The sequence below is a fragment of the Oryza sativa genome, chromosome 1 (assembly GCF_034140825.1).
Source record: "Oryza sativa Japonica Group chromosome 1, ASM3414082v1".
Taxonomy (NCBI): domain Eukaryota; kingdom Viridiplantae; phylum Streptophyta; class Magnoliopsida; order Poales; family Poaceae; genus Oryza; species Oryza sativa.
In genome coordinates, this window is record NC_089035.1 from 32,453,500 (window position 1) to 32,473,900 (window position 20,401).

General features: G+C 44.3%; 2 protein-coding genes across 2 annotated transcripts; both read right to left on the reverse strand.

The window, feature by feature from the left end:
* Window positions 1-1,622: 1,622 nt before the first annotated feature.
* Window positions 1,623-2,703, reverse strand: LOC4325308 (dof zinc finger protein 5-like). The gene has a single exon (NM_001406236.1). It carries the CDS (start codon window positions 2,593-2,595, stop codon window positions 1,960-1,962), a length of 636 nt encoding a protein of 211 aa, NP_001393165.1. The 5' UTR covers window positions 2,596-2,703; the 3' UTR covers window positions 1,623-1,959.
* Window positions 2,704-10,428: 7,725 nt separating this feature from the next.
* LOC4325309 (phosphoenolpyruvate carboxylase, housekeeping isozyme) lies at window positions 10,429-16,455 on the reverse strand. The gene is made up of 11 exons (XM_015775415.3): window positions 16,351-16,455; window positions 15,798-16,004; window positions 14,576-14,967; window positions 14,250-14,334; window positions 13,887-14,109; window positions 13,701-13,804; window positions 13,529-13,619; window positions 12,919-13,073; window positions 11,836-12,834; window positions 11,242-11,628; window positions 10,429-10,927 (listed from the first exon to the last, which is right to left on the reverse strand). The coding sequence occupies exons 2-11, from the start codon at window positions 15,963-15,965 to the stop codon at window positions 10,631-10,633; spliced, it is 2,901 nt and encodes a 966-aa protein (XP_015630901.1). The 5' UTR covers window positions 15,966-16,004; window positions 16,351-16,455; the 3' UTR covers window positions 10,429-10,630.
* Between the last annotated feature and the right edge of the window lie 3,946 nt (window positions 16,456-20,401).

The window sequence follows — 20,401 nt, forward strand, 5'->3', positions numbered from 1 at the left end:
ATGTAAGCCGCCGTGAGGTTTACCACTTTACCGGCGAAAGCGACCGAATCGGCAGTTCGACATGAGGAGAACGTATACCAAGCTAGCAGTAGTCGAGTAGAGATAGCTAGTACCACACCAGTAGTAGTAGTACTCTATCCACACGGTAAGTTTACCGTCAGTTTCGCCTACTTTTGTTGCAGATTCCTTTACCGGGGGCCGGGGGACGAAACTGCACGTCGTGGCGGCCGGTGCACTTTTGGGCGGGCGGGATAGCGTTAGCTTTCTCCGGCCGGCGCTGACGTTACAACGTGACACCTATTTGCTGCAGATAAGCACTCCGTATCGGTACGGGCGACTTGGACCATGCATCAGCTCCCTCTTTGGTACGTGCAGTGGGAGAAAGAGAGTTGCATTCGGAAGCTACACCTGCTGGTACTACAAGCTCGACGTGTCGCATTGGCGCCATAGGCCACTTGCACGGCCGCAGCCACGGGCACATCACGGCTTAACTCCGTTTTAAAGATGAAGCACATCAACGGTTTAATTAGCCGCTCTGATGAAATGGAAAGCCAGAAGTTAGCTAGGTATACACACGTCACCCAGCAGTGGACCTGTGGCTGTGGCCTGTAGGGATGACCTCGACTCCGGCCCAGCAGCGAAAAGGTCCCGGCGCCGCAGTCCGTCCGTCCGTCCGTCCCAACTCCCAAGTCCCAACCATGCGAGCGAGCGAGCAGTGAAATCTGCGCAAAAGGGCAGTGAAATCTGCGCAAAAGGCCAGCGGCGCTTTCGTGCGCGCCTACATAAAGTAACTTTGCGAGTATTAAAGCCGGGGGGAGGAAAGAAGGGGAAAGAAAGAAGACTGTTCAAAAGGATCCCCGGGGCTTGACCCTGACAAGTTGACGGTTGGAATATTTATCTCCTGGCCCTTTTGGAAAAGCTTCCATTATGGCTCTTTTGCTGTGCATTGATGGCCAGTAAGTCACCAGTCAGGTGCCTGTCCCCATGCCGTCCAGCTCTCTCTTGGTGTTGCGAGAGAAACTTCCCAAAAGGAAGTGGTGAAAAAGTGCCACGAAGGTTTACCGAAACGTGAGTGTAGGAACACCCACTTTTGGGCCATCCATCCACTGTGCAGTCAAAGCCGAGAAAGATTAAAAAAAACGGAAATGAGCACGGTAATTATAAATCCGCCACCAACTTGGCATGCAGCATGCTCCATCAATCAAAGATTAAAAATCCTTTGCATGAACAAGCAAGCAACCAAGCAAAAGGATATAACAACAGCAAAGAAAACCAAGTCCTGGTGCTTATTTGACCTCAGCAGCAGAGAAAGTAAAATCTTATCCGTGGCGTTTACTGAGCAGGCTCTACCTACTCTACATGCCAAGAAAGTGCAACTAGGCTCTGCAGTGCACACGGTGTACCACCAGAAGAACAAATTCAGCGATAAGCAAATTAGCGTTGGATCGATCGATCGATCGATCTCATGCCACCAGTTCCCAGAAAAGAAGAGGACACAAAACTCTCGCGCGGTGACTTGCGAGATCCGAATAAGGACAGGCATGGGGCCGCGTCGCATTCCGCCAAGCCGAGAAAGCGTATGGCAGCGCGCATAGCATAGTGACACACGTTGGACGGACAGATTTTCCACGGAGTTCGCAACTTGCCTCCGCAACCTCATCACTTCCATTCTTACATTACACCCGCAACCTTAGAAAACAACAAAAGGAGAAAGAGGAAGAAACAAACTACTAGCAGGATAGTAGTAGTAAGGAGAGAGAAGCTGCATGCTATGATGGTGGTACTAGCAAGAGGAGAAAAGAAAAAAAAGAAAGAAAAGCCCATTCGATATCTCCATCTACCATGTGTTTGTGTAAGCCTCACGTACAAGCAAGCCAAGCTAGCCTCCGCAACCCAGCTGCAGCAAGTCAAAGGGAAGCTATATCCAAGCCGGTTGGTTCGACTGGATGCATGGCGGGATCAAAACGGGCGGTCCGGGGTGACCGGCCACCGGTCGGTGTAGACCGGCGACGGGGAGGTTGGGGAGGACGGGTTGGGGAAGCCGAGGACGAAGCCGGCGGCCGCGCGGTGGTGGTGGTTATGGTGGGCGACCGCGAGGGGGCCCAGGGGACGGTTCTTGCGGCGGCCGGCGCCGACGGGGACGTTGCGGAGCGCGCCGCCGGCCGTCCAGTAGCGGTGGCAGGCCTTGCAGAAGTGGCGCGGCTGGTTGACGTTGTAGTTGTTGAAGTAGCAGAACTTGGTGTCACGGCTCCGGCACCGCGGGCACGGCAGCGGCGCCGCGGCGGCCGCACGCGCCTCGGCCGAGTCCTGCAACCGCCGCTGCGTCGGCTGCCCCGCCGCGTCCCCGCCCCCTTGCCGTTGCTCCTCGTCGCGGTCCGCGGCCTCCCGCTTGATCGACGCGCGCTGCCCCGACGTAGCAGCAGCCGGGACACGCTGCTCCTCCTCCTCCTCCTCCTCCGGTTCAACCTTCTCCCGGGCCACGACGAAGCCCTGCGCCTTGTCCTGTGTCCCCTCGGAAACGCCGCACTGCATGATGACCTTGCCGAACAGCTTGAACCCGCCGGCCGCCGGGGCCATCTCGACGTGGGACAGCATCCGAACGCGCCCTGCCTGCGGACCAAGAACCGGAGCGGGCAAGAGAAAGGAGAGGAAGGTAGGCAAGCAGACGACGAGAGAGGCAGCAGGCAGGCAGGGGGAATGAACGAGGGGGAGCGAGGGCCGGGGTCGCTGCTACTTAAATGCCATCAAGCCGAGGAGTAGCGAGACCGGAGAGGAGAATGGGTTTGGGGCGCAGCAGAAAAAGCGCAAAGAAAACGTTACGCGCACAGCTAGCACAGTGCCCGCGGATGAATATTTCGTCGAGTTCGTTTCGTCCCGCGGGGGGGGGGGGGGGGGGGGGGCGTACTTTACACCGGTGTGATGCGAAAGCGGGGGCGAGACCGGTGAGTTCGCGGATGGATGGATGGATGGATGGATGATTTGGTTTGCATGTGGGGGATTGTGATTCGAGGGGAATCTCCGGGTTATATAAAGCGAGCTCCAGCTGCTCGCCGATGGTGCGTCGCGGACTCGCGGGTCGTGTGCGCGCGCGGGGCGGCGGGAGAGGCTTTGGGGTGGTGGACCTGGTAACTTCTGTTGCGGAAAAGCGAAGGGATGGGCGCGCCCTCCGATTCGGGTGTGTGGCTGGCGACTGCCTGCCTCGATCTTCTACGCCATGGATGTGTGTATTCCGCGGCTTTACGCTTTGTGCTACATCCAAGGTGGTGTTGCACAGTTGCTGTGGTATCTACGCGGCAACTGCATGTTAAAAATGATTGCACTGGAGAGATAGATAACACTGTTACAGGTACCCTCCATTCCATATTATAAATTGCTTAACTTTTTTCGAGCCAAACTTCTTTATGTTTATCTGAGTTTATATAAAAAATAATAACATTTATAACACCAAACTAGTTTCATTAAATACAACTTTAAATATGTTTCGTTAATGTATTTATATTGTGTTAACGTATTATTATATTTTCCTATAAACCTAATCAAACTTAGAAAAGTTTGACTATAAAAAAAATCGAAACGACTTAGTGTGAAATGGAAGGAGTAGGAGTCTGAGGAACACAACTAAATCCACATGTGACCATTGTACTTTTTTGAACTATCATTCGCACATGCTATTGGGAAAAAAAAATCATTCACACCTACTATTGAGAAAATACACAGTATACCATTTGGGTCATGTGTTTTAGTATCATTTTTCTCTTTGAGGTATTTGCTAGGTATCCAATCATGTGACTAAAATTAGAAAAAAAAATAACTATCTAGGCTTAGCTGTTATTAGGGCATCATCTTCAAGGTCTGGACGAGGGGGGAGGAGGAGAGATGCTGAGATCATAAGCATCACCACCTTCCAAAGTCAGCGAGCTCTTTCTCTCCGACACAATTGATGATTGCCAACGATTTCTCGAAACAAAACCTAAATTAGGGTTTTGAGTTAGAGATTGGATCGGACGTGAACATGAGGGACGATGTGGGTGACAGCCATAGGCGGCAAATAAGTGTCGGAGCCGCTAGAATGACTGAGATTAGAAGTGTGGCATGGAATTTAGTGTGAAGCCAGGACGTAGGAGGGCCTACTTGGCAAGGACTTAAAAAAATAAGGCACTCTTTAGATCTCACCTCAAAATTTTTCACCTTATCACATCGAACGTTTGAACACCTGCATGAAGTGCTAAAAAAATATAGGCTAAAAAATAATTAATTACACATACTGCGACTAATTTGTGAGACGAATCTTTTAAGGCACCTAATTGCTCCATAATTTGACAATGTGATGATACAATAAATATTTGCTAATGACTGTTTAATTAGACTTAATAAATTCATCTCGCGGTTTACTAATGGATTCTGTAATTAGTTTTTTTATTAGTGTCTGAACCAGAATTTCACCTGCGACACCCTATATAATACCCGATGTGACACGCAAAACTTTACACCCTAGATCTAAGCACCCCTAACTAGAAATAGGAGTTACTTTCAAAATGGCAGTCTAACCGAACCAGAATTTCAAGCACATGACTGCTCTAACACATCCACTAATGCACATGCCCTTTAAGGTAAGAAACGATGTTCCTTTCGACCAACAAAAGAACGGAGTGCTACTTACATGCTGATGCTGGCAGCCAACTAGTATAGCAAATGTGTGTAGGGTATTGAATAAGTACATTGCATACGTGCACACAGGAAACATGTACTCGGAGATTCTAAATAATGCAAGTTTCTACCTATTCATAAACGGCTGCCCACTCTTATGTAGTACTGCTTGCATAGTGTTGCTGTTGAATGAAAAAAAAAAGGGAATTCTAAACTGTCTCCTATACTTTCCTACTACATTTGTTGATTTTTATAGGGCATATATTTTATTTTGAAAAAAGCATTCATAATTACAACTTGACCATTCCCTGATTATAAAACAAACATTTTTAAAAGCGCCTTTAAAATATAAATCTACGTATATGATTTCTATACACTAAATTTCTAATCGGACTAACTTTGATAAATAAAATAAAGTTTGACTACCTTTTATAATCAAAATACTACTACTCCGTACTCCCTCCGTACTCCCTCCGTACTCGTAAAGGAAGTCGTTTTGGACAGCGACACGGTCTCCAAAACACAACTTTGACTTCTTGTTTCTATAAAAATATTTATTAAAAAGTGACATATGTATACTTTTTATGAAAGTATTTTTTAAGACAAATCTATTCATATAATTTTTATATTTTTAAACTCAACAACTTGAGAGTTATTCAAATATTGTCCTAAACGGCTTTCTTTATGAGTACGGAGGGAGTACATCTTATGAAAAAAACCAAGAAAATACTATTTAAGTGAAATTTTGCTGATTTATGACCAGATAAAGTGAATTGCCAATAGTGTTTTTTTTTCAAATAAGAAAAGAGAGCGGCCGATGGATAGCTGTTTGCTCTCTTTTAACAAAGACTTTTTCGGACTGCTCTGATCTTCCAGTGATCATGCAAAAGGCAGCCAGTGATGATACACAAATCTACAGAGAAAACCATGCAGAAAAGGCATCGAAAAAGGTGCTTTAGAGAAAGTCTTGTTCTGGAAAAAAAAGGACCTGTAAAAGTCTAAACTAAATGGCAACTTCAAAAGGCTACGCATCGGCTCTTTTTAGCTCGAAAGGTAGAAGGAGCATAGATTCTCTACACTTCTACAGCAGGCACCACACATGGTTACCTCTCCTATTTGGTAACGGCAACAGCCAATCTAGGTACGTGCAGCCCTTTCTTTACTGAACTTCTTCCCTAGTAATTCCTTTGTTTCATAATATAAGTCATTCTAGCTTTCTCACATTCGTATTGATGTTAATGAATCTAGATAAATATATATATCTAGATTTATAAACATTAATATAAATATGAAAAATGTTAAAATGACTTATATTGTGAAACTGAGAGAGTAAATCATCAGCATATTATGTCAGTTCTATTGAGATAACAGATAATTACAAGTTCTCGCAGTGCTAAATCATTTTTTCCACTCCTTTCATAAAATAGAATCCAATTCTAAATATAAATATAAATATAGTATATTCTCAAGATTAGAATTTTTATGAATAGAGGGAGTACAATATAGTAGGAGTAGCATACTTCCATTTCCCCCGCATACTAGCTACTACTAGTAGCACATTCATTTATCTATTCGGAACTGTTCATAGAATTATGTATACTTTTCTATAGAATTATTGTTGAGAGATCATATCACCGTGTCACAGATTAAAATACTTTTCGAAATAACCATGTATACTTCAGTATTTTGAATGTGCCAGTATGATCTGTACTGGGAAGTGCAGGTAGTCGGCGGAATGCGGCAACACATGTACTCTATCACAGGATTGGTGGCCATCCTGTCCAAGAGATGATCCTGAACAGTACTCGTACGCGTTTGGCCCGGAATAAAAAAGCCGCACCATGCCGGAGAAAAGCAGGGTATGGCTGTTTGCTTGCTCAGGAAATCCGAGCTGACGTCGATTACCAACAACTAATCCGCTGGTAAATAATCTTGGTTAGAATAAAGCAAAAGAGCAAGCACAACGGTGGGCTTTTCTTTTCTCCTTTTTCCTTTCCCTTTTTCTTTTCTAGGGTTCGTCGATCCCACTTCCAAGCATACGCCGTTATTTTACACAAAAGTCCATGGATTCCCATCCAACCTTGATCTTCTTTAAGCCTTTGGGAACGAGCTCAATGTGGGTGCATGTTCAGTTTGGGGATTAATGTCTAGAACTGTTAAAGCTCTACTCCATGTACGGGCACCAGAGAAGCTCTACTCCATCTACTTCATGAATGAATTAACAGATATTTGTGCTCTCAATCTTCCTTATTAAAAGAAGTAAAAGACTATTAAAGATTATATGATGATATCTTTTCTGAAAATATAATTAAAATATGAAGCACAATGTATCCCTGAAAATATTGTTGTTAAATGCGATGTACTAGCATCATTCTTGCAAAGTTCTCAAGACATCATTCTGTTGAAATTTGGTTTCCTCCATAACCTAAGACTAATTCCATTTTCCCGGCCAAGTCTCTTGGCCAGAAGTGTCAACGGCGAGCCTGACTTGTTTAGTAAGAAACCAACCTACTAAAAAGAAATACAAAAGGCACCTTCCATGCTTTCCAATCAACTGATTACTTTTGGGGTCATAAAACAATCCAAAACAAGAATCTATCCCTTTCTTTATCCCTGAAAGAGATACGCTTTTAGTGCATTTGTACCTTTCTTTTCCCGTATAATAGAGTAGTACTAGTTGCTTTTGATGAGGACAAAAGTAGGAATTGCTTAGGTTGGAAAAGCCAAACCATGCTGCTCTTTCTTGCTACTAATCCAAAAGCGATGCTTTGCAGTTTTGCACTTCGATTAAAATATGCGCGCGTCACATTCGCTTCCAATTTTTTCTCAGCACTGGACTGGACAGATTGTATCTAGATGGATCAAAATCACACACGGTACATGACTTCTGAGCACGATTGGGTATGAGCTTTTAACAAACCCTTATCGTGTTATGAGCTCATGATACGCGAGCACCGTTGAATCACCGTGGTTCACTGTGGTGTACAGACTACAGTGGTGTATGTCGTCCTTATGAATTGAGATAAGAAGGGGGAAAAAAAAGAACACGTGAAAGAACACCAATCAGTACGCAGCCGTATCAATGCAGCATGTGGCCTTTCAGAAAGATTTTGTTTCTTTAACCTTTCCAATCATGATGGGCCGGCCCAGAGGCCCATTGCCGCCAGTGGAGGACAAAAGATCAGCATGCTGCATTGCTGCCGTGCAATTCATTCCACGGCTATGAAAATGATCACCATTTTTTAGCTGGTCGCAAGAGCTGCTACTGCTAGTGTATCGGCCGGGAGGTCAATTCCAGGCCGCGAAAACTACTCGTATTCGTATCACCAATCTCTAGCGCCGAGCTCGAATCCACGGCTGAACCATCTCGTTCTTCTCCCGTTGGGGGGGGGGGGGGGGGGGGGGGGCGGTGGTGAGCATAAACAAGCAAGTTGCTATGAATCAACAGGGCCATAACTTGAATGTGGCCGTACGTCGTCCTGCCTCGGCACTGGTTACTCCCTCGCTCGCACACTATTCCCTCCGATGCTCGGCGGGGGGGCAAGAGAACGTGGGTCGCGTCGCGCGCCGGGCAATAAAACCGATCGGGGTGTGTGTGATCTGATGATCTCTCTCCCTCGCGCATCGCGGGAGGATTGATTGGTGGTTGCCGGCGATGCGTGGGAGACGCGGGCGCCAGTCCGGTCCGGTCCCCTCCCCCCTCCCGCGCTCTCACGGATCAGCCTCAGCGGGGGACGCACATGCACGGTGTCGGTCAGCATCCGGTCGCGTCCCTCGCCGCGCGCGCGCATAGGCAGGCCAGGGTCGGCAGCCCGCCCCGTCTGGCTAAGCTGCTGGGTCCTCCTCGCCTGTGCGTGCCACGCTCTCGCGGCGTGGCGGACCACGCATCGCTAGGCGTGGCCTGCCGCCGTGAGACGGCCATCAATTCGGGGGGGGGGGGGGGGGGGGGGGGGGGGCGCCTGCCAACACCGGGGCAGCTGCAGGCGAGGCGCGGCAGGGCAGTACGTGCGTGAGAGTGGATGATTGAATGGTCCTCGACTGAGAGGGGTTTGTTCATCAAGAAGACAACAACTACTGTACTACCGTTGTTGGGTCAACTACGATGATCGATGTTCCTCGCATTTGGCATTGATGGCTGGCTGGGATCATGAGCTCCGTCGCACCCGGAAGCATAGGAATGCGTGCATCCATCCGCACCTACTGACCTACCATCGGATCCAACGAGCTGCCTATACGCAGCAAATTAACTAATCTAGGGCGATCTTTGTGGATAGCAAAAAAATGGAAAAGTGCACCGAAATTATAAGTGCTAGTAGTACCGGTGAACTGAAAACAGGATTTTGGGGACCCCCTGAACCGAATATTGCGGCCTACAGCTAGGTCGGGCCGGGGTCAGGACGAATAAATTCGCGGAAACAAAGGAAAAGAATGGGGGGCGGGAATAAATATGGCCGCGTGCGTGATGTTTCCAAACACCAACGGCATGTTTGGTTGGAGGGAGCTGGTGATGGGGAATGAGAATTTATGATATCTGGGAGTTTATGTGTATTTTGGTTAGAAGACTTGGGAATTCGAGAGGGTTTGAGATGGGGAATTAAGAGGTACAATTCCCACCCATCTTTTACCGGGGAGGAGGCATGTTAATTCGTGAGACTTGAAGGAAATTCGATGTGAAACCAAACAAGAAATGGAGACTAAAAATATAACTTCTGTGACCAATCCCACTATCAACTCCCTCATTAAACCTTCTGTTCCTCTTCCCTTGCCAAACAGGCCGCAAAGTCTTGCTGCTACTACTACAGAGGTTTCTACAATCTTTATTGATACGGAGTAGTACTACATTTTTGCGCGGGAGCAAGCCGAGAGCACACGAGAACACGAGCGGCCGCGGCCGCGGGCAGTGCGCAGCAGCAGCTGCAGCGCGTGCGACGTCCTCGCCTGTCGGCCGGCACAACAACCGCACCGATGGCGGTGGCTGAACGGCAAACGCCACTGGGCACTGGGAACAAACACCGTTAGCTGCTAGGCTAGCCCCTCGGATCCAATAGGTTGGTCACACTGCGACTCTTCGAGTGCGTGCTGGGGCTGCCGGGAGGGAGGCAGGTTGGCCGGGGCCGGGAGTGAACATCGAAAATGGGAACGAAGATAGCAACATCACTACATCAGCAGCAGCAGCTTGTTCTGCTAGTACTGTAAATCAGTACCCTGTCTTCTGAGACAATAAAATAACATCCAGCAGTAAAAGTACATATGCAAACGCTCGCCAACGCGTTGATACCGGCTATCAATATCTACTCCCCCGTCCCAAAATATAAGGAGTTTTGATTGGATTTACTAAGAATATTTTAGGATGGAGGAAGTAGCTCCTATAGAGATCATCAACCAATGCTGCATTTAGCCTAGTGGTTACAGTGACCTGAGTAGTACCTCAAGGTCCTGAGTTCAAATATCTTATGTAGCGAATTTTAGATTGGGTTGTTTGCAGGGTTAAGTTCCCTACTTCAATGGCCGTATATATCTGGTTGAATGTAGAGGCCAGGTAAAAAAAAAAACCCTTCCCAAAAAAAAATCAACCAATGCTGCAAGAATAGATTTTGTTTTTTTTACTCACTTCCAGTTCCTGTTCCCTTCCTCTTTTGGTTTGTATGGCCCTTGCTTTATAAATATATTTTATGTCTCAAAGATGCGCTTGTTGTGTATTCCCGAAAATGGTATATGCAAACGCCACTCGAAACAATGACGTGAAAACGCAGCCTGGGGGGCACATACAGGACTCGTCGGTGAACAGCATAAGAGTTCGATATATAACATGCTAAACAGGTAATATCCATGGATATAACCAGTCTTAGTTATACGTTGCTTAGCATCCCCTTATTTACATATAGAGTTCAGAGGTGCAAACTGCAAATAGTGATTGCATAGAGGTGCAAACTACACTAATTCATGACACCATAACACACCATCAGAACGAACCAGTTCTACTTCACCCAGTGTTCTGCATACCAGCAGCGATGCCCTTCATGGTCAGGATGAGAGTGTCCTCGAGGCCTGGGCCGTACTCGCTTGTTGTGTTCAGCTTCACAAGCTCAGCGGCTGGCTTCCCTGAGTCCATTATGTCCTTGGAGAGGTGAGCTCGGGGGCTTACATGGAAGCCAGGGTCCCTGATACGCTTTAGCGTGCAAGCTTGGCAAACATTCAGCGCTGTGATGTAGGAATCACGGATACGCAGTCTCTGCCTCAAGTAAGGATCTCCCTCCAGAAGGTCTTTGTGTCCAGCAACCTGAGTTCACATAGCAGTGAGTGGGCAGATATAGTTAAAAAAAAAGATCAGTAGTTCGGGACTAGTGATAAATATGTTTTTTAGACACTAATTTGGAGATACATTTCTGTGCAGCATTTTCTAGAAGTATCTGGAGCTTAATTATTGCCAATATATAAAAGATGCTTGATCATTTAGTCAGACAAATGCAGGATATACAGCTTGGTAAATTGAAGGAAAACATTACCAACCAGTTGCCAGCAAAAACACCAGCAATTGGAGGCAATTATACTATCTAGCGGTATATAAATGGATAAAACGTCTTAGAAAATCACCTGTAGAAGAAGTTGCTTTGTTTCTTCATAGTTTGCTCTAAGACGAGCACCAAATGGCCACAAATCCTCAGAAACTAGCAACTTGTCATACAGAGCTGCTATACCAGGATCACCCTTAGCAAACACCATCTCAACCAAGTCTATTGTAACCCTGAAAAATGGCCATTCGTTGTACATCTCCTGAAGGATCTGAAGATTGCGTATGTCCTTCTGCAAGACATGCTTGAACGCTGCGCCAAAACCAAGCCACACTGGTAGGTGGAATCGAGTTTGTGTCCAAGCAAAGATCCAAGGAATTGCACGAAGTGATTCAATGCCTCCACTAGGCTTTCGTTTTGATGGCCTACTTCCAATATTCATCCTACCATATTCCAACTCTGGTGTTGCCTATTTGACAGCAAAGAAGCAAAATTGAGATTATTTATACAGACCATTAGAATAATCATTAGCAAAATAACAAATTTATGAAGGTGACTACAGAGTGAAGTTGCAATTTCAAGATAGCTATTTCAAGACAGCATAAAAGGTTTAAAATGAACAGTATTTTTATAAGCATAAAACAAAAACTGAAGTTATTAAAAAAAGAATACTTACAAGGCGGAAATATTCAACAAATCGTGCCTCTTGGAAGACAATGGACCGGTATTCTTTTGTAGCAACAGCGGCCATTTCATCCATCAAAGCACGCCATTCTGGCTTTGGTGAAATTGGTGGATGCATACCATGCTCAAGAGTAGCAGATGTAAAACGTTGAAGTGTCCTAAAACACAAATGCTCCTCTCCAAAAGATTGCTCAATGACTTCACCTTGAACAGTCACACGAAGTGATCCATGAATGGTATCTGGAGGTTGTGACAGTATAGCAAGGTGTGTAGGACCCCCACCTCTTCCAACAGTTCCACCTCGCCCATGAAACATAGTCAACTTAACCCCAAACTGCTTAGCAACTTTAATAAGCTCCTCTTGAGCTTTATACAGTTCCCAAGCTGCAGAGAAACGGCCAGCATCTTTTCCAGAATCTGAATACCCAATCATTACTTCCTGCTTTCCGTCGATCCTATTTCTGTACCAGTCAACAGAGAAAAGTCGGGCAAGAGCTGCTGGTGCTGCTTCCAGATCTGCTAGTTTTTCAAACAATGGCACAACTCTCAGTGGCTTCTTCACATGACATTCACGTTGCAGAAGCTCAACTGCTAGAACATCTGAAGGAGCTGTTGCCATGGATATTACATATGCACCAAAGCTATCATAGGGTAGTTCTGCTATCACATGAAAAGTATCTAGGGCATCAGCAATTTCATCCGTCTGGGGAAGGTCAGGACCAAATAATGGCCTCTTTCCATTGAGTTCTGACAGAAGCCATTCTTGGCGTTTCTCCTCTGACCATTCACGATAGGATCCAATTCCAAGGTATTGAGTTATGGCATCCATAACATCAGTATGTCGGTCAGATTCTTGCCTAATATCAAGTCTAACAAGGGATAGTCCAAATGTGGACACTTGCCGTAGAAAGTCAAGAAGACTGCCATCTGCAATAGAATTATCACCACAGGCACAGAGAGACCTGTAACAGAGCTCAAGAGGCTCCAAGAACTGCAAAAGAAGAAACCTTCAACCAGAAGGACAACCAAAACGTATAGCATAGTAAGCAAGTTTTTTGTATCTTAGCCTATGTACCTGCTCAACATCAGTGAATGTTGCTTCGTCAGGAATTTCAGAAAATCCACTGGCTAATAAATGGCGTGCTCGCTCGCGTGTATTGTACAACTTATCTCTGACATTGCTCAGTATTACACGATAGGGTTCACTCGGAGGAACTTGTTTCCAGAACTCTGCATTCAAGAGAAGCATATCAGCATGCATTTCACTCCACCTAATATATCACAGTTGTAAAAAAAGGAAAGGGAAAAACACAGTAAAGCTAACGTGGAACAATTTGGGACCAATGCTAGTGGTATGTTCTAAAGTTCACATGTAGGACTCCAAAAATTAACCACATGAAAGAAATGAAAAAAAAAGAGGCAAGAAACTGCCACGGTAATCATGTGGGACTTATCCTTTTATGTTTTTCTTATTATTAAATGATTTAGATGATGAATTTTCATTAAAGTTTAATCCTTCGAGAATCCTCATGATGATTATCGGTAACATACGTAATAATTATATTAATTATGGGGTGAAGACTAATTTGGTAAACCTATTTGGAAGGGGATGATAAATAAGGCCACTTATAATAGAAATAAGGTGTGCAGAACTAAACTGTAATGATTCCATACGTGATACATACCTATATAGTGCTTTGTTGTGTTTTTCTTTGCGCAACGGTGTAACTGATCAGCTTTTACACGTAGTTCATCACTACAGCGCCACATAGATAGCTGCAGGTGGTCAAAATTTTGTGTGAGATCAAACATCAATACAGCATATATCCTTTAAATAGTACAACCTATTATTTTTACCTCAAACATCAGATCCTCTATCTGTGCATAGTATAAGTTAGCAGCCATCATTCTAGCTAACAGGCATACGTCCCTTGTAACCTCTGGTGTGACTCTTGGATTTCCTGTAGTCCACATCAATATTAAAACCATAATTTCACAATTAATTAACTATGTTGCAAACATGATATGATAGATGTAACATACCATCACGGTCTCCACCCATCCAAGAAGAAAATTGAATAAGAGGAGCATTATAGGGCACTCGCTCGTTTATGCCAATGTTCTTAAGGGCAGTATCAACCCTACGTAAAAACTTGGGTACACCCTTCCATATTGTCTCATGAAAATAACTCATTCCAGCACGCATTTCATCCTGTGGTGTAGGAGGTGCTCGCCGAATTTCATCTGTTCTAAAGGCGGCTTGGATCTGAACATAAGAAAAAATATAAGGAATTAGAATCATATAAATATATTTTTGATGTATGACAAATCTTGCTGATTGTTGAAATAATCACTATAGTGGTCTTGTGCCACTCATAATCCAAGCTCCTACAAAAAGGAAATCACCTCTCTCTTAAGTGCTTCATCGAGTTCCTGCTTCTCATCTGGAGTTATGTCTTTTGCATAAAGTTTTGTTAAACAACTTCTTATCCTGCATATAGGAAAGTGAAAACCTTATATTTTGTTCAACACTTGAAAGATAGATTTGTCGAATCCGACAAACCTTGCATCTAGCAAGCATTCTTAGTGAACTGAACTTCTCTAGTGCATTGAACAAATATTATACTTAACAACTAAAGACAATGCAGGATGCAATGCAGTTGCATTCCACTCATTTCAAATGCCCTTTTATTGGCTATATTTATTTTGGTTGTGCAAAAATTGAAACTAACCTGCCATGCTTTTGTAGCAGCGACCTCCTGACTGACTGAGTTGGATGTGCTGTCAGGACCAGGTCGATTGTTTGATTCTTGAGAGCATCAAATACCTCATGAGGGGACTTCTTAAGCTCACCAACAAGCCTTTTTAGGGTCTCCTCAAAGTTTGATTCAGTTGTAGCAGAGTTTTCATCAGCAAAATCACCCTTCTTCAGTTTTATCCTCCTACGATACGCAATCTGGACCTCCTCAGCCAAGTTTGCCAGGATAAGCATGTGTGAGAATGACTTCGTCATCACAATGGAGTCTCCAGGATCTAAACGAGTTAACACATTCCCAATTGCATCCAGCTGTTTGGGGTCAACCTTACTTTCATACTCAGCAGCTAATTCATAGCATTCTTGAACCTACATATACCAACAGAAGTGCAAAATTTTGAACACATTATAGATGTTTAATTGAAGAAAGCTCATTATATTGCAGAAATTGAAAGAATCAAGCTATTCATTAAAAAAAATCAGCGCAACGGTATAGCAAACAGATGACACAAAAACTCAATGATACTAGCAGAACACTCGCAGGCCTCATAGTTTTATAGATTGCTTGACTGGATTAGCCAACACGTGTCCAGACAACTCAATGATGTCGAAACTGCACAGTGAAATCATGTAGAACAACATACAGAAACAAGATGAAGGTAGAAGTATGGAAAACTATACACCATTAACAAATCGTGACACATTTGTTCACAGACTGCAACATATCAACAATAACAAAAGGTTATAACAAGACCCCATTCCTCAAATAAAGGGGCGTAATTCCACTGGACCATCGGAAAGTCGCAATGACAGCAAGCGATCCGCCCATCTTTGCATAGCTACTACTTTGAACAGCATGGCAATCTACTCCCTGGCTAAAACATGAGTTGCATACGAGAGTACAATTCCAGGAAAACGGAGATGACAACAGAAGAAAGGATTTGACACTATGTTTTTTTTAAAAAAATAACATTTCCACTACCAAAGCGCATAAAACATGCAAATAATATAACATGCAGAGAATAAAATCAGTGAAACACACAAATCCAAAATGCCTTAAGATAAGTGGCCAAACCACCTCCGATTTGCGCACAAAGCGATCTTCGAGCATGCAGTACTCACCCCACCCAGATCAACAAGAGAAAAATAAGGAGAAACCAAAATGCATTATGGCATGGAGCGATCGGGGGATCATTTACCGTCTCCCTGATGTCCTCCCCATGCAGATCCTGGAGGATGTCGAGGAAGCGATCGAGGAGCAGCGCGTCGTACTCCACAAGCTTGTCGTCCTCCGAGAGCTTCTTAGGCGCCAGGATCCGCAGCTGCGCGTCGATGGACGTCCCCTTGTCCGCCGCATTGCGCGCCATCTCCCCGAAAGCCGACTCCTTTTCCCCCTTCTCCCCCACCTGCAACACCAAAACCGCAGATTAATACCCCACGAGGAGCCAGCGTACACCAATTCAGCCTCCAATCCGGCGAAACCCAACACCTTCACGAAGCGCCACCGCGATCCGAACGGCCAATGCGAAATCCTTTGCCCACCACCTAGCCCTAATCACACACAAACCTAAGAAAAAAAAAAAAAACGATTTCCCCCCCTCCCAAACGCAACAGGTTCCGATCAAACACCGCAAACACTGCCTTACCCCCAATGCATCGATCAACTACATACTCCAATAAGAACAAGGAGAACAATGCCTAAGGAAAATCTGAGAAATAAAGAACAACTTTCAGAAAACGGATTGGGAATACCTCCGCCTAGAACAAGTGTACCAGGGCCAATGCGGGGAGAGATCAACCTGACGAAAAGCGTGGCTTTGCTTTTGCGCTTTCGACGATTTCCTGTGAGAGAGAGACAGACGCACACACCCCTTGGTGGACTATTTATAGGACAAGACGCCGTTGTCGCTTCTGCACCTGAACTCGCGTGATCCGACTCGAGTGCCCCCCCCGATTTGCAACTAACAGGTGATGTATACGGAGTGATTTTCCTGACCGATTTGATATTCTGTTGAACAAGTTCAAAAGAACTCATCGAAAATTGATATTTTGCTGTAAAAGCTTGAAACAAACTCTACCATCCATCGCAATTCGACAGGTTATGTACGGGGTGATATTCCGGATCGATTTGATGTTTTCTACTACTATGGCTACTAGGATGTGTTAGTTAATAGATGGCGGATACGATTAAGTTGCATGACTTACGCATGATGTTCAATAATTAACCGCTCACTCCTTCCTGTTTCTCTACTACTACTGCACAATCGTCCTTGCACTCTCTTCGTATGTAGGAGGTCGTGCGCTGCTACTACTACTTTCTTCTCGATCCATTCTATCCACCCAGCCAATCACTGACTATTACTCCCTCCATCTACTTTTGATAGTCATATTTCATCTTGGCACACAGAATAAGGATAAATAATTCTACTTATTATTCATTTAAATATGCTACTAGTCATTCCTCGTAAACAAGCGATTCATTAATATTTACATTTCTCGATGCCCATGTAGCCGATCTTGTATGGAAAAATGGAGAGTCATGCATTAAATCCGAGAAAGTCATTAAGATAATATGTTGTTCAATTGAAATATGCCTATCAAAAATAAAATTTTCAGATTTAGAAATATGACTATCAAAAGTAGATGGAGGGAGTATATTATCAATTTACCTATCCAGTCAGTATATGATCCGATGTAAAGAATGGACATATTACTAATAAAAAATGCAACATTTTTACCTAACAAAGACAATTCACTTTGATGTTGGTTGTTTAGAAAATTAAAGAACCCATGATAGGAAGAAGGTTGACCGATATTTTGGTTCGACTTCGGCACACATATGAGCAGTTATGTGTCAGTTAAATTTCATACCGATCATGATAGGAAGTATGTGACGTTTTTAACTATCACTAGCAAATTACTCATGCCACGTCGCAGGATAATAAATGAAACAGTTTTGCTGTGTTTCTAGTAGGCAGTATTTTGTTTTTTGTTCTAATCTTTTTGTTTAATTTCTCCTAATTGGTTGGTTTTCTAGAGAGGATGGGACACGTGATCGGTTTTCTTTACCAATTTTTTCACAAACACGTGGACGGGGGAAGTGAAATGCAGGGTGGAGAGGAGGATGACTCCTCTTATACTGTAGTTGAGAAAATCATCCAGCATTTGTAATTGGACGTGCAAACTAGGGTGGAGAGGAGGCTCAACAAGATTTCTTTCTTTTCTTTGGTGAGGAACAAGATTTCATTATCTGATTATGAGTAGAGTCCAAAGAGGTGATTGAACAGTATCCAATAGAAAAGGTTAATTGATTTCATGCTATTACAAAATATGTCACTTTAGATAAATATCACTATTATAATAGTCTATTCGTATCCACGCTAGAATTCGCACAAAATTTAAAGCACGCCATCACCGTCATGTTTTTCGTTTTGTTCCCCAATTTATTCTTCTCTCTCGAGGACAGGAAGCGAGCAAGAAACAGTGGCGAGCAGACTGACCAAGAGAGAGTTCGACGAGGCTACCCAAATCTGAGTTGACTGAGAGCAGCGACGATTCAATGGTTTTGCGGTTGTTTTGTGGAGGCTGAATGGAGACTGGTGGGCCCTCTGATGGCTGCAGCTTGTGTGGCGGCGAAGGGCGATGGCGGGATTAGGATTCTAGTGAGGAGCCCCAATGGGCTTTAGGCAAAGTAGGCTAGGTGCGCCAGCGGCCGCAGCACCTAGGGGAGGAGGAGAGAGGAGGATTCTTTGCTCCTTGGTCTTCCCTTTCTTTTCTTCTTCTTTACTCTGGCGATGGTGGGCCTCCGGGAAAGGAGCTAGGGTTTCCACGGAGGGAGGAGGAGGATGGTGGTCGGGGATGTGATGCAGTGGCTGTGCAAGGAGCTCCCTCGTTCCTTCTCAGGCCAGCGGGGACGACGCTTTGCTGACGTGCTGGTCACTGCCTCCTGCATGGACGCCCTCCTCACCAGCAACCACATTTGAAAATGAGGTGGAGAGAGATAGGGAAGAAATAACAGGGGAGGATGGAGGAAGAAGATGGAACTAACATGTTGGTTCTATGTCTAGAGGTATTTTGGTCTACATGATGACGGGAAACGTAACAACGATTGCATGGTTCTAACTTTATACGAATTCGAATAACATGTATACGAATAGATGAATAGTAATGATATATATCTAATATGATATATTTGTAAGCATGATCCAATTAACCTTAAAAAAAGGGACAGCTCGTTGAATTAAAAGAAGATTAGATATTCCCTCCATCTACTTTTGATAGTCATATTTTCAAATCTGAAAATTTTATTTTTGATAGGCATATTTCAATCCAACAACCTATCATCTTAATGATTTTCTCGAATTTAATGTGTCTCTCCATTCTTCCACACATGATTGGCTACATGGACTTTGAGAAATGTAAATATTAATGAATCGCTTGTTTATGAGAAATGACTAGTAGCATGTTTAAATAGATGATAAGTAGAATTACTTATCCTTGGTCTATGTGTCAAGATAAGATATGACTATCAAAAGTAGATGGAGGGATACTACTTAGGCCATTCTCAACCCAAAACACTAGACATGGTTTCCATAAACTCCACATCATCAAGAAACTAGTACTAGACACCACTCTTCCAATGTAAACACCACTATTCCATATTTAAATTTAATGCCCTCACATGATGTCTTGGATGTTGTGTAGAAACCATGTCTTATGCAAGACATGGTTTTATTCTCTTTCCTCATTTATTCACTTGCCACATCATTTTTCATTCTAGATGACAGTTTATTTAATACTATGAACACCATCTAGTCATTGGATTGGGAATGGCCTAAGTGTCATAGGCATTAGCATTAGTATAGCTGCACGAAATTCTTGGAGAAGCGAACAAATGCGTCGGTAAGGAGCTCAAGATAGAAACAACCGGTATGCTAGGGGCTCCACAAAAGAGTTTTGTCCGGAGCGGATATTCCGAGGGTATAATCGTTACTGCTACGATTTATTCTAGTCCTTCTATATTCGCAAGTGGGTGAGACAATGATATGTTCTACAGTTCTAGGCCTTAAAAATTGTTGGACTTGGCAAATAAGGCGAATAGAATTGTGAAAAAAATTTTGCTGATCCGGCAAAAAAAAAATGCTTATGCCATATTTTTTTGTCACATGAACACACTAGCACATACACCACTACGTACGTACACTGGTGGAGAAACCATCTTTGTTCGGTCGACCCAAATCCACAGTAATCCCGGTTCCATTAAAAAACAGGAGAAAAACGATTTTTACTCCCGGTTTATAAGAACAACAGGACTACATGTTACCAACCAGGACTAAAGATGTTGGTAACACCAATCTTTAGTCCCGGTTGGTTCCCTGTCAGATCGTGTCAGGCGCCTAGGATCTTTAGTTCCGGTTTATAACACCAACCGGGACTAAAGATCTATCTTTAGTCCCGGTTGTTGTTACTAACCGGGAATAAAAATCTAACATGTACTATATAATCCCTATTACTTATCCTCTTATTATATCGTCCGCACAACAAACTCTCTCTATCTCTTTTTTTCCTCTCTAACTCTCTTCCTCTTTCCCGCCTTATCTCTTTCTTTTTGGATAGATCGAGTGAGAGCGCTGCCTTATCTCTATCCAGATCGAGCGAGAGCGGGTCGGCGCGGCGGCACGGAGGGCCGCGCTCGGTGGCGCGGAGGCGGCGGGCGGCGCGGCAGCGAGCGGCGGTGGCCGGCCGGCGTGGAGAGGAGGCGGCAGCGGCCGGCCGACGTCTCTGTGAATTTTTTTTTTTGAAT

What these genes read in the sequence shown, in the direction of transcription:
- LOC4325308 (NM_001406236.1), bottom strand. Translation starts at nt 2,595, where the DNA reads ATGCTGTCCCACGTCGAGATGGCCCCGGCGGCCGGCGGGTTCAAGCTG.
- LOC4325309 (XM_015775415.3), bottom strand. Translation starts at nt 15,965, where the DNA reads ATGGCGCGCAATGCGGCGGACAAGGGGACGTCCATCGACGCGCAGCTG. An exon ending in CTGCTACAAAAGCATGGCAG is followed by an intron (nt 14,335 to 14,575) that starts GTTAGTTTCAAT and finishes TCCTATATGCAG; the next exon opens with GATAAGAAGTTGTTTAACAA. An exon ending in TTGTTGAATATTTCCGCCTT is followed by an intron (nt 11,629 to 11,835) that starts GTAAGTATTCTT and finishes GCTGTCAAATAG; the next exon opens with GCAACACCAGAGTTGGAATA.